Consider the following 13,657-nt stretch of genomic DNA (forward strand, 5'->3'; position numbering starts at 1 on the left):
AGGCCAATTGTTGAGTGCATATTGAAAGGTCGAAAATGAAAACGAGGGTTCCAGATAGGTCACTTTCACTGTATCGTTTGAGGCTGCCCCAAAGGAATATATTGAAGAATTATTGACCCTAAGGATACGTATGCCACTTGTGCATTCAAATCACTTCAAAACACCATACAGTTCGCGCTGGATCACTGGTCAATTTTCAACCATACGTCAGCAAAAAATTCAGAAGTGCTCTCTCACCCGTGGATTACTTCACAAAAGGGTGCTGAAATTTACCGGCGATAACGAATACAGTAGGTCCCTATTGTCCCGCTTAAGTCCAGGTAATATGGACAGTTTTGAACAGCTATGAGCGCAGCCACAACATCAAACATATTGTCGTTGAAAAAAGTAATGGAATATACATTCTGATGTTTAAAATTTTAAGAATTTTTAACCAACCAATTTTGAAAACAGAAAATTTCTGGAAAACCACCTTTCCTCCTTTCCAGCTTGACGATGAGTTACAGTCTAATGAAAACAGAAGTTTTTTCGTAATTTTTCGGCATTTACGATCAACTTTGAATTGACAGACGAATATTGATCCAGTTAGCCGCTTGCTTATAAGCAATCGTCAAAAATGACATGATGCGTAACTGGATTGGAGGTTGTACACTCAATAAAGTTTCGCTTCTTAGGGATTTACCTAGTGGCCAAGATGGGTACGCTTTCAGTTTGAGGAAAATAAACCACTCATTAGACCCACGTAAAACATTTGAGCAGTTCGATATTCCTGCGCATAATGCGCACAACTTTTTTTGGGTACATTAGCATCACACTATAGCTAACCAGTGGGAAGCCTTACAGTAATTAATTTCATAATGCACACTATTGCATCTGCGCTGAAGTTGGTTGCACATCCTCTCGCTCAGCTGTCAGAAGTAAGCACATATATAATGATTTTTTTCATGATTATGACATATACAGTAGGTTCTATTTATAATGAATGTTGACAGGGAATACCAAAGGTGTCCCAATGTCATGAGTTCATTTCATACAAAGATACAGCTGGAACACACACAGGTAATTGACTGTGTGAACCGGTTCTGCAGACCATCATACAGGAAAGATTTAGCTTGATTCAGTTGAGCTCCCTCTCAGAACCAAATACACGTGCAAACGAGTATTTTTTTTAGAAAAGTGACAGTTAGGTTGCCGAAAAGAAGGGACAATGCTAGCTGATACGGTGTCAGGTGAGCTGTACTTGGAATGAGTCAGATCAACTCATGTGAAACCACACCCTGTAGCACGTTATATGCACTTTTGTAACTTAAATTCCAGTCGTTTATTCACCAAAATATCTCACTTCGTATGGTCAACTCTTGGCACTGTTTGGTCTAATAAGTCTAGCGTAGAGTTGACAACATTTTTACTACGAAAGATACATGTCACCCTTTGACGTCCTCTTAAAAAATGCCACGTACAACTTCTGATAGTTAGGCTAAGGAGCGCGGAAATCTGTAGTGACAAAACTGGCTGAATCTGACAGTTATCCACTTTGTGGTGCTCTTTTATAGATTGTAGATACCAGTGTGTGCACTTTAGAGAGGAAGCCTCGTAAGACTCTGATTTACACCAGTAAGATTCATTTGACGAGGGCGCTTCAAAGAAAAGAATGGTCAGCAGAAAAGTAAGTCGTGCGGAAGACTCATACTATGGATCGTGTTCACTGCCCAGATGCTTCAGACGTTAGTAATGGTTATCTGAACGACAAAGACCACCAAGCATCGAAGCGCGTATGCTGGTGAAATTGATCATATTTCAGCTTTGATTAGGAAGGGCAGAAAATTTTCAGCGCGTTCGTGGCTCACTCGGATACCAATGAGGAAGGGGTGGAACGCTTCAGAAACGACTCTGCCTATGCCTTCCATTACCTACTTGAAACAATTTCGGTGCGACACTTCAAAGGTCTCACAAGGAATCCACATCTCCGAGCAAATAAGTCGCTGGCTCTTTGGTATAAACCACGTTTGTGGTCGGACTTCCTCCCCCTTACGCTTCCTTCCAATTATCTTTCACCAATCTCTTCATATGTAGGTGACGCATTATACGGAGAGTCGCTACCAGCCTAGTTCCCCTTCTGAACTGTTTTTCGTGTAACGCCGCGAGCTGCCTTACCATTTATGATGTCTTCTTGGCTGTTCCAGGCCTCCGCAACTACTCAGAATTTTCAAAAGAATTGTCGTCACAACCCAATTTTGCGTTCATTGCTGCCTAATCAGCACAATCCACCTTAAATATCGTACTCCTTGGTCGTCTGACCAACACATGACGTTGCAGAAAATATATGACGACTTTTTCATGCCATCGACCAAGTGCGGCACGCACGAGAATTGATTGATTGATTAAGGGCCTCTTCTATTTCGTGAACAATTAGGACATTACACCAAAGTTCCTGTCACTGAAACAGACAAAAAACCTCGTAATCTCAACTGACAGGAAGAGTTCGGTCAGTGAGGCCGGAAAAAAACTCTCTCACATTACAAATCTGGTTAATTATTTTATCAGTTCACTTTTTATTTTACATCCATGGAGGCTGTCTATGGTCGTTAAACCGATAAATATATGCTAATTATTTGCAACCCCTCCTCTCAAATTAATACGTCATCTCACGGCATGACCACCTCGAATATATGCCGTCAAAGTACTTAGGTGTCACATTCACCTATGGCATTTCCTGGTTTCAGCATTTACAAATCGTCTTTGATAAAACAGAATGTGCTTCATGGTCGTTGAATTGTTCGCTGAGCTGGAAATTTGATTGCAAACGTTTCATCACCAAGCGAGGTGACATCATCAGTGCGTTATTGGGAAGCGTAGTTGTGCGTAGCGGTGGGTTAGTAGTGATGTAACCTCGATTGATGATGAAACGTTTGCGATCAAATTGCCCAGCTCAGCGAACAACCCAATGACCATACNGTTAAACCGATAAATATATGCTAATTATTTGCAACCCCTCCTCTCAAATTAATACGTCATCTCACGGCATGACCACCTCGAATATATGCCGTCAAAGTACTTAGGTGTCACATTCACCTATGGCATTTCCTGGTTTCAGCATTTACAAATCGTCTTTGATAAAACAGAATGTGCTTCATGGTCGTTGAATTGTTCGCTGAGCTGGAAATTTGACTGCAAACGTTTCATCACCAAGCGAGGTGACATCATCAGTGCGTTATTGGGAAGCGTAGTTGTGCGTAGCGGTGGGTTAGTAGTGATGTAACCTCGATTGATGATGAAACGTTTGCGATCAAATTGCCCAGCTCAGCGAACAAGCCAATGACCATACGCTGCCTGAGCTACCGACATTTTCCTCTATAGAGAATGTGCTTCATTTTTGTTCTTTGCGTCTTACGTCACGTTATTTTCCCCTTCTCGTTGAAAACTGTGGTCTTGTATACACATAATTTCGGGTTAAAACAGTTGCCCTCCTATTTGGATGTCCAGAAAAAGACGCGGTCTTTTGGTTCCCTCAGAGTGATTTCTTGGTGCATTGAATATTTTTACGTTCCTCAGTCTGCATTGCAGATCGGTCAGTAAATACAGCTTGAAACGGCGAAACCGGTCGTGGGCTGTCGATGGATTTTCCGCAACCTTATGAGTAGTACATTACAGCTTGAATTAATTTAGTTGAAACGAATCCCGAATCTTCATTGCCCTCAGTCATCCAAAGTCGGTGAGACATCTGACTGACAGAGGAGGATTTTGATAGAGAAAATTAGTGTTTTTGATAGTAAAATCACCGTATTAAATGTCTGTGGCGAAAGATCCTATTGGTTTGAATAATTAGATTACACCTCGCGAGATGTTGGGCAGTTATGGTGTGTACTGGGGGAACCTAAAATGGTGCTTTTTGGCACGGGAGAAAGATACCGACTACCAAGCAATTGAATAAATTCCAGGATTAGTCTATGTTGACTTCAAAAACCCCTCTTCTCATTATAAAAAAACGGATCGAAGATGAAACACGCATTTCCTTCTCTGGAAAGATCACCCTTTGATACAAGCAACCATCAGTAAAGACTACATCCAAATGAACCCCTGGAAAACTATTGAACGCGAGTGCATCTCAAATAGGGTTGATTTCACTAGGTGCGTCCAGGTAAACTCCTAACAGAGAGAGGCAAATGCCCCATCAGCAGTGGTCGTGAGAATATAAATGGGGAGAATAACACGAGGACATATTGCCACCAAAAGTTTGTGGATTGCAAAGAAAGTTTGACTACGACAAGCACCTACTACTTTATCGATCTCGAGCTAACAAGAACGAATTCGCTTGATGGAACGTACATTTACTTCAGAACAGTCAGTGATCAATAATTTGTGACCAGTTTTTTAACTACTGTTGTTCGTTTCGATCACGTGAAATTACCTGGGTGGTGAATGTACTAAGAAGTGCAAACCATAAATATCTCACTAAATCTTGGATTGCTAGTAAATCACTTGAACGGATAGGACGCTGTAGATCCCGCTTCGTTTTCCGCACTACAACTTGTTTATTTTTCTAGTACATAAATGGTGGTGAGACCCTTATACAAGTTGTTTGCTATTGTTTTAATCAAATTACACAAACTGTAAAAAGTTTGGAACCGTTTGAGAATTCATCGTTCCAGAAAAGCTTGATAAACAATCGCTATTTTTTAATTGGGCAACGTTTCGCTTTTGACACAAAATCTTCATCAGGCCAAGTGTGCAGGTCACCAAATTCGCCAGGTTATGAGACAGACGGGGAGCCAATCAGTAAGTCAGTCCGCTTTAGATTATTACGCTAGATCAGTGTTGAGTGTCAACTAACAGCTTTTGTCGGTTAGTGAAGTTGTCAAAATCTTGCTTTGGTGGATTGGGGTGGTTTCAAATTAATTTTGATCGGGTTTGGTTCATTAGTCTTCCACTTCAGGGTGCTTCACTTGATGATTCACCTCAGTTGCCACTGGTAGATTTTTCTTGATCTTCTTCTTCGACAATTTAGTTGGGGGAGGGGAGATGCGTAAGGCTGCCGATTCGTTCCACGTCTGTCTTATAACGTGGCCAATTTGATGACCTGTTCACTTGGCCTGATGAAGCGTTTGTGTCAAAAGCGAAACGCTTAACAAGCTCTTCTGAAACATTACACAAGGTCCGTTTCAGCGATAGCTCTGAATAGTTTCTGGAGCTAAATTATGGTGCCACAAATGAGACATGCATTTAGTTTGTTTCGAAATACATCTACCGTTTCAAATTGACTAAACTTTCTCCGAGTTACCAGACGGAATTTTTAAATTAATCCGGGTGAACTCATATTCTGAACTTTCTGGATGATTTGATCCATAAAATCAAACCCATAGGGTTAATATCCGAATTTTTCACGCATTACCTACGATATCTAACGGAATAGCCAAAGAATAGACTCTATACACTCATTTGCAAACGACGCTGGTATAAGCGGGAGACTGAGATGAATCCCTCGTTTGTGATATTCTTCAACTGAATACGCTGTAAAACAGCCACTCGTTTTGGTTGGCACGCTTTTCATGGAATCCCTCCCATTAACGTCCACTTGACTTACGAATAGTTGTATCTCTTGTCAATCACGCACAAATCAGTGTTCACGTAGAACATTAGGTTGATGTAGACTTGACTAAGCTTTACTGATGTCCCCAAAAAGAGCTAAACCGGTAGCGGACCGTCGAAAAGTTTTCGGTAACCTGAGAGGCCGTGTCCGGTTCATCGAGACAAGCTTGACAAATACTGTGTCAACGTTTCATCTATCACAGATCATCTGCCAGATTCCTCATTATGTCACGCGTCAAGCTTTCGCTTAGCAAGGAACCGCAATTAGCACGCTCTAGACGATAAAGCTGTCAATAATTGGCTACAAGCATCCTGAAAAACCCATCTAAATTAAATATCCGGTCAAGTGAATTCTTTTCAGTAAGTAAGCATCCCATTGAACCACACAGAAATCATCTTCAGTCCCAAAAAATTATCGATTCACAACAAGAACACTTATGAAATTACCGATACTGTTAAAAACAGCAGCAGCACCAACACTCCCGATTTGTTTTCTCTCTAGCTACCAACACGCCTAACCGTTCAGCTGTAGCACTCTTCCGGTGCCTAGCTGCCATGCCACCCAAAGGAAGCATGAGAGCTTTGGTACTGCCAGGTTGCCCAAGCCTAGACAGGGGAACTCGAGAGGCGGAGGTGGGATTCGAACCACGGACCTTCCGGTCAGTAAATTCGCGCTCTTACCACTTGGGCCGTCTCGCCCTCAACAACACGCCTCTATTCAAATAAAACATCCTATTGGAGATGATTGCTTCTAATATGAAACCACGGACCTCCGGTCAGTAAATTCGCGCTCTTACCACTTGGGCCGTCTCGACCTCACCAACACGCCTCTATTCAAATAAAACATCCTATTGGAGATGATTGCTTCTAATATGAAAAAGCAATGGTGAGTTAAACTTCGCGGTCTAGTCTACCTAATTGTTGCTTTCTGGATGGGCCTCAGCTGAGAAAACCTTGAAATTACTAACAGCGTCGAGGTCAACGGGCGCTGTGGGCAAACAAATGCTGGATCAAAATCACCGCATAAATATTAAAGTTAGCTGGGAACTTTCTGGTTGCTGACCTAATGGAATATCGTGTAGAGCTCACCCCCCCCCCACAGAAGCAAAATTAAATATTCTTCTACCATGAGCATCCACGCAGTGATTTCCTGTCAGGGACAATAGCCTGCGAATATGAGATTTCCATCAACACCATCGCGTTTAAAGAAACAAGTTACCACAATGATCCATAATAACAAAGGTTTACCAATGGCCAAGTTTACTCTAAGCGATCGACTGCTACTAGACCGTCTCACAACGTGAGTGGACATTTTCAGCTTAATTTAACACGATAAATAGCTCAGGTAGAACGAGAACATGGAATGAGGTAGTATATGGCATTTCAATATCCTTTGGGTTGTTGATAAGCTGTGAATCAGAGTGGATGATACTTAGGCCTTTTCGATATTTCCCAACGAGCGATTACATTTTGATTGTCACTCCTGACAAGAGATCGCTAGAGGCGGTATTCTTACACACACTTCTTGGACACCATAAGTCCTTTTTTTTACTGAAAACTTAACATATCTGATATTTTATCCGATCCTCTCAATATTTTGTGCACACTTGGAAAAAATGTGAAGGGGATATATGCTGCCACAATATACACATAATAGATTGGAGTCGTGCGATCTCTCGCCTCAGTCCCATTTTGGCTGACATGGTTTTCCGTCGAATGATTGTACTGTCACCATCAATGGTTTTTCTACCTGGTGTCGAGATTCCTAGAAGTTTGAAGATTGCACAATCTTTACCGATCTTGTTTACGCAAAACAGCAGCCCAGTGATGGATCCCATTTCCCCGGAATCTCGTTAGATAAGAAAACATGCCGAAAGTCGCGGAGAGGAGTGTATCACGAAAGAACAGAAGACTTATGGATTTTGCTGAAATAAGGTGCAAGTGCATTTCAACCAGATGTCCGTCAGACGGAGCACATAAGGTCCTCACCAACGAAAGTTGAAGCCGAACTAAACTTGATTACGGGAAACCTGACTTAGAATGAACACCAAAAAAGGTTTGTACACGAAAATCTACCGTGTCTAAACAAAACTCATACACACCCACACATACAAAAATCTACATACATATCTGCATAGTGTTGCAATCTACAGATGACATGGCTTCCGAAATGGTCATAACAGGTTCTCTCCAGAAAACATTCAATGCAGTACAACTGATAACTAACCTCACTGGTGCACCCCTGAAAGATATACAGCCAGCACATGGTTTGGATGCATCAAGTTATTCACCAAGTACATTCATGTGTGTTGCTGGCCCAATGTAGCCTAATGATACTTATATAGCTTATTCAAAGAGAAACTATGCAAGACTATCGTTGTAAGGCACCAGACTAGGTCTCATCTACATTCACAAATGATCACAGAATCACCACAGTTAACAAATACATCCCGTAGTAATAAGTTGTTTCACGAAAACGTCATTTCTTCTAAGACAAATACCCATACGCAAATTTCGTAATAGATAGTCTATATATGGCACTGCTATACAACCCGTGGTTCGGCTAGTTTTCAGTTATTATCGTGTCCAGCGGTGTAGGTTCCCCTATTCTCTCCACGAAACTCTACGCAACTGATTCAAGCAGCACTGCACCCGGCACATTCATTAACACATCAAACGTGAATCAATTCAAAATGAATGCAGGTCGCACTTGGCACTATAGCTCCCCATACTGAGATGTGCTCTATAGGCAGACGGTTAGGTAGTGTACTTGGTAAGTTCGACATAAAGGCATCTTCGATGGGAATTAAGAGCTCGAGATAACTTAGTGTCTAAGGCGTGAATCAAACCCCTACTTCTCGACTGTTCCTGTCCGGCCTTGATTGACCTTACATTATTCCAGTCCTCGTGCTCCCACCGGGCAACTAGGCACCGGGAGGGATGCTACAGCTGCTGTTCTTTGGTAATCACATCAAAATTTTCAGTAACAGAAACCCCCATGAAGAAGAACCACACATCTCTACGACAAACATTAGCCCGCATAAAGATGAATAGCAGTCCCAAGTTTACATAAGTCAAGGTTTTTAATCGTGAAATCTAGTCACTTTTTATTTACGGTCAAAAAAACAAGAATGAGGCTTTGAAATTAGGAAAAATAGATATGAGAGACTGTACATCATGCTGACTTACTTCGCGACGAGATGAATCGAGGACAGACAAATAGTAGAAAGTAAAAAGGTCAGATACATTAAGAAACACGATGATGAGGAGCCCAACATGAGTTGGGCAACCACCGGTACAATACTGCTGGTATGACAAATGGTTCTGAAAGCACGACGGCAAAGTGGATGGGCGGCAGCTGAGTATATCAGTGCGTTAGATCGGTTCTTCGGAGCCCAATATCCGACTGTCTCAACCAGTGACACAGTTCATCAATAAATGCAGCGTAGTCCAAAAAGATATGGTGTCTTTTCCAAGTTTTCTACCCTAAAATCTCACCTCATCTCAGCACTTGGACTAAAAAATAGTGAGCTTGAAACAGGACTAAGATTTGGTGACACGGATGTTCTTGGCTCAGAGATGGAAACGCATGGTACAAACGCGGTGGTTGGTGTTTCTATTGTTAGTGTATTCGGTGACGCACGAATTTTCTCAGCTGGTACAGCCGCGGATTCTGTTTGAAGCAAATATTTACTGTACCGTATCTGATGTTCTCGGCGCGCATGAGTGGTGGCAACCTCTAAATTCCAGTCGAATTTGATAAGTAAACGCTTGCATCTTGACCGCGAGACATAGCCCCTACGGCATAGCAACTCCACTTTCAGACGCCTTAACGCCTCTTCGTACTTGTAACCACAGCCGATGAGCACCGCTTGGCACTCTGCCTCCGTGGCAGTGGGTACAGCTTGTGATAGACGGAGAGCCATTTCCCGGTACAGTATGTTTAGGACGTTCCTGTTTGAATCAGACAACCCACGACGTAAGTTAACGCCAGGAGGTACGTTTATATATGAACTATTGATATCCTGGCTAGCAGGAGACGGAGGTGGAACTCGCTCACTCTGATACCGCGACAACGATGGCGTTCCGCGCATGAGAAATGATCGGGGCGGTTCAAGCAGCCAATAGTGAGTGTCGCTGATTTTTATGCCATTCTGAAGCACAGGATATATTCGCACACCGTACCGGTCATATTCAAGACTTGCCGACTTTTGTCGGTCAGTTTTCTCGATCGAAGAAAGTGGGGTGGTGGGAGGGGTGATTGAGTACTTTTTGGGCATTTGATCAGTTTTTTTACTCAACGCAAGTTTGAGCCACGGAGGCATTGCCCTTGGCGGCGGCGGTGGAGCCGGCAGGTCATGATCTAACTCTTCGAGCAGCGGGTCATGAAAGCAAGATGGACTTGAAGACCCATTTGAATGCACTTCTGACAAAAGAGCCAGGTTTGATTCCCCATCACAGTCACATCGTGGGTTGTCTTTCCCTTGTACAATACACTTTCTCCTTTCAGGAAATACACGATTATACGAAGTTACTCTTTTCCAATTGAACAATCTGCCCTGATTTCCGTTAGTTCGTGTGGGTAGGATTTCGTCATCGTATGGATTACGAATCGAAACGCCCGTTACGTCCAACAATTCATCACTTGCAGTTTGGATTAGTCCACATGGATCATCTAATCCAGGGGTGGGCGAAGCTTGACAAGGTTTTTCGAGTACAGGCGGCTTGGTTGCATTTCGTGGGGCTGAACAAGCTCGACGCAAGTTGTGAATCGGCATACAGGCACTAAGAGATATGGTCTGGGAGCGACGTACTTTCTGAACCACATCATCTTCCGGAGTGACAGTATTTTCGGCGGACGAAGACATACCTCAGCTATCGCAATCGGTGAAAACAAAACTCCTGGGTTAGCATAGCTAGAAAGGACAAGCTTTGCATCCGCCAGTTCCACATGTATTGTTCTTCAGAGGGAATTCCATGTTTGACACAATTTAGGCTATGTTCTTGTGCAATCAGCATTGAATGTTTAGGTCAACTCATTGTTCTGCCTGCACAACAATCGTGCCACAGTCGATTGGCTCTCAAAATCACAAGCTGGTTAAAATATCGCCATGAGATTCACGCTGTTGAATATTTCACAAGATTTGGTTGGCCTGAAGCCGATGGCGTTTTTCTATTGGTCGATGGTCACAACCATCGATCGTTGTGAAGCTAGACGCACGAACAGCCGACACGCGCCAATCCGCTCATGTGCGAACACGCCATCCATGTTAGTTATCTTCCATAGACTGCATCTCAGATTCTCTGGAAACCATGGTTACGATGATCAATTTATCCCAGTGTACAAGGAAAGCTGTTTTTATGGGCTGGACGAATGTAAATGCAAATCTTCACATACCCTGGAAACTTTTTAATGTGGGAAGTGAAAAAATGTAGGACATTCAGTCTCTAATCCTCGAAAATTCTCAGAGTAAGGAGCGGAATTTTTTAGTCCAATTGTCACAGACAATCGGGGAGTTTAGTGCCGGGTCATGTTACACTATTGACAGAAAAGCTTCATCGCACTAGACGAGTGGATTACCAGGTTGGCGAAGCTGTAGGCCAGGGGAGAGAGTTACTCAGAAAGGTCATCCTCGAATAGGACCCAAAACCTGGAAGTTAAAAGTTCTTGTTGTTGGGTACAGTGGGTCACTAGACCGGCGTGTCTGAAGTTCATCTCCATCGGCTTAATACAGATGATCTTCCGATATATCCTCAGCCTCGGTCAAAACGCAATCGAAACACCTGCCCCCGTTTATCCATCGTACCAGCAGGGGAGGGCATTTGTCGCGAGATGTTAAAATTTACCTCGCTCCTCTCATTGTCATCATCGACAGCATAACGTCAGTGTTCAACCCTGATGCTTTGCTGCCGGCTCAACCGAAGATATTGCGTCAACGAAGCCAAAACACCGAAAATGCACATGGGAAACATGGTGCGACATGGTCGGATTGCATAATAATCTACCGGACAGACGAAATTCCAGTAGCGGATATCCGCGTCTGCTAAAGATGCTTCCCAACCTAGAACTACGATTAATACTTCTGCTAAACAGTTCATTTTCGGAGATCAAACACAAGCAAACTTAGAAAGAGCGACTCCGGCATCCAGAAACCCTTTTACAAGAGACTCTTCATAGGGGGAGGAGCATTAACAGCCATCAAATTCACTTACATAACACACCCTTTCTTACCAAAAAAATAATTTTTAAAAAGTAGTCACCTTTCATTTTGAGTACGAGAACAGAGGGTGATTGAACGCTATCCACAAGTAGGCCCAACCGTATGATTGGAATAATATGGGCTAATTTCACCCTACATAATCAGCCCGCAGTCTTGGTCCCAGCAGCTGTAGAAAAGTCCCCAATGAGCGTCCGGGTGACCTCAAGTGCTACAGTGGTCGCAAATAAGTAAATGGAGTCATCTCCTAGCACAGTGGACCCTGCCTCTTAGGGAGTTTGACGCCATCTACTTAGAAAATGACCTAAAAGTCTAGGGAGCCACTGGTATTGATAATCAACTGGAAGGCCCTGGCGTCAGAATTGTTCGTCAGCTATCACTGTCAGTATTGTGGAATATAAGGTTACGTATAATAGGGATCGAAATGAGTCAACAGAAAGGTGGCACACCTGATAGCTGGCGGCAAAATGGCAACAAAGTTCCTGCGGGACAAATTATATGGAAGGTAGGAAGCAGGCCGTCCTGACAAATGCGGGCTACTGAAAACTAAAAACCAATACAAATACGCTTCAGGTCAGCGATATCTTGCATCTAGCGAAAAAATTACGGGGAAAAACGGCGTGAGATTAACTCACTTTTGCCAACGTCTACGTTGTATATCACTGGATTTGGAATCAATTAATTGACATGAATGACCAATCAGGATCGGAATTACTGGTTTTGATGCAACTATGTTTATGCATGTGATGGTTTTTTGCGGGAGCTGTATTGTTCAGTCTCACATCACTCTCGTTTTGAACAGTCGTCCTCCTGTGCTGGCGCAATTATTCATGTGAATCCACACCAAAGGGGGGGAAGCACTGGACTCGAGTTTCGCTCTTGTGTGGATTCACATGAATAATTGCGCCAGGACAGGAGGACGACTGTTCAAAACGAGTGATGTGAGACTGAGCAACTATGTTTCTCAAAGTATCCTGTCCCAATAAAGCGAACACCCGTTGAGAAGTTTTCCGGCTGGAGTGTTACTTACTGAAATCCTATCACTTTTTAGCCTCTGAATAAGACTTTCAAAACACATCGTGAGCCGGGAAGCACGCTTTTCTACACTGGTATTAACCCCAGCTTCAGTGAAACGGAAGTAATTCTGCGTCTAAAACAGTTGGGCAGCTAGACGTTTTCTCTTAAGATTCGTTGCATACCGGAACTCAGACTCGAATAACCATGAGGGTAAGCTTTGGCTTACATTACATTCCCGCAAACGATATGGCAGTCGATGCCAAATGCAAGTAAACAAAAATAGGTACTTTTTGGAGGCGACTCACACGATTGGTGAAAACCTTTCAACAAGAAAATATTTTGTGATATCTCGAATATCTCATCAACAGAAACAAAAAGTGGCTTTTGGGTAGCACATCCAGTTGAAGAATATCATAGACGAGAGACTCAGTTGAGTACCAAGACCAGCTTGGTGTGCAATGAGTGCCTTTCACAAATAAACAGTATTCTAAATTTTTACACTTTGTTCAAAGCTATTCCTGCCTCGAAAATGCCCAAAATCCTGGTAGTGGCTCACATACTGACGAAATAACATTCGAATATGGGATGGGACAAACTACACCTAACTCTACGGCACAATTCCATTCCTTGGACAGGGGTGAAACCTGTAATGTTTTGTTAATCATGATTCCAAGTAATTTAAGTTGTAGGTTTGTGTAATACATCTGGACAACTCAGTACCCTATAAAGTGAGTAACTTTCGAAGCCACCGGAGCGAATATTGTGCCCGGGTGTGAACGCCATTCGAAGACTAGGCCCTTCATTGAGAGAGTTCGGCAGAGGTTCCAGATAGCGAT

At 42.9% G+C, this 13,657-nt stretch overlaps 1 protein-coding gene across 1 annotated transcript; it reads right to left on the minus strand.

Moving 5' to 3' along the window:
* Positions 1 to 9,080: 9,080 nt before the first annotated feature.
* On the minus strand, positions 9,081 to 10,454 carry T265_08869 (hypothetical protein; the record flags this gene model as incomplete). Its single annotated transcript, XM_009174786.1, has 1 exon — positions 9,081 to 10,454. The coding sequence occupies one exon, from the start codon at positions 10,452 to 10,454 to the stop codon at positions 9,081 to 9,083; it is 1,374 nt and encodes a 457-aa protein (XP_009173050.1).
* Positions 10,455 to 13,657: the final 3,203 nt, after the last annotated feature.

Source organism: Opisthorchis viverrini (assembly GCF_000715545.1).
Source record: "Opisthorchis viverrini unplaced genomic scaffold opera_v5_242, whole genome shotgun sequence".
Lineage (NCBI taxonomy): Eukaryota > Metazoa > Platyhelminthes > Trematoda > Opisthorchiida > Opisthorchiidae > Opisthorchis > Opisthorchis viverrini.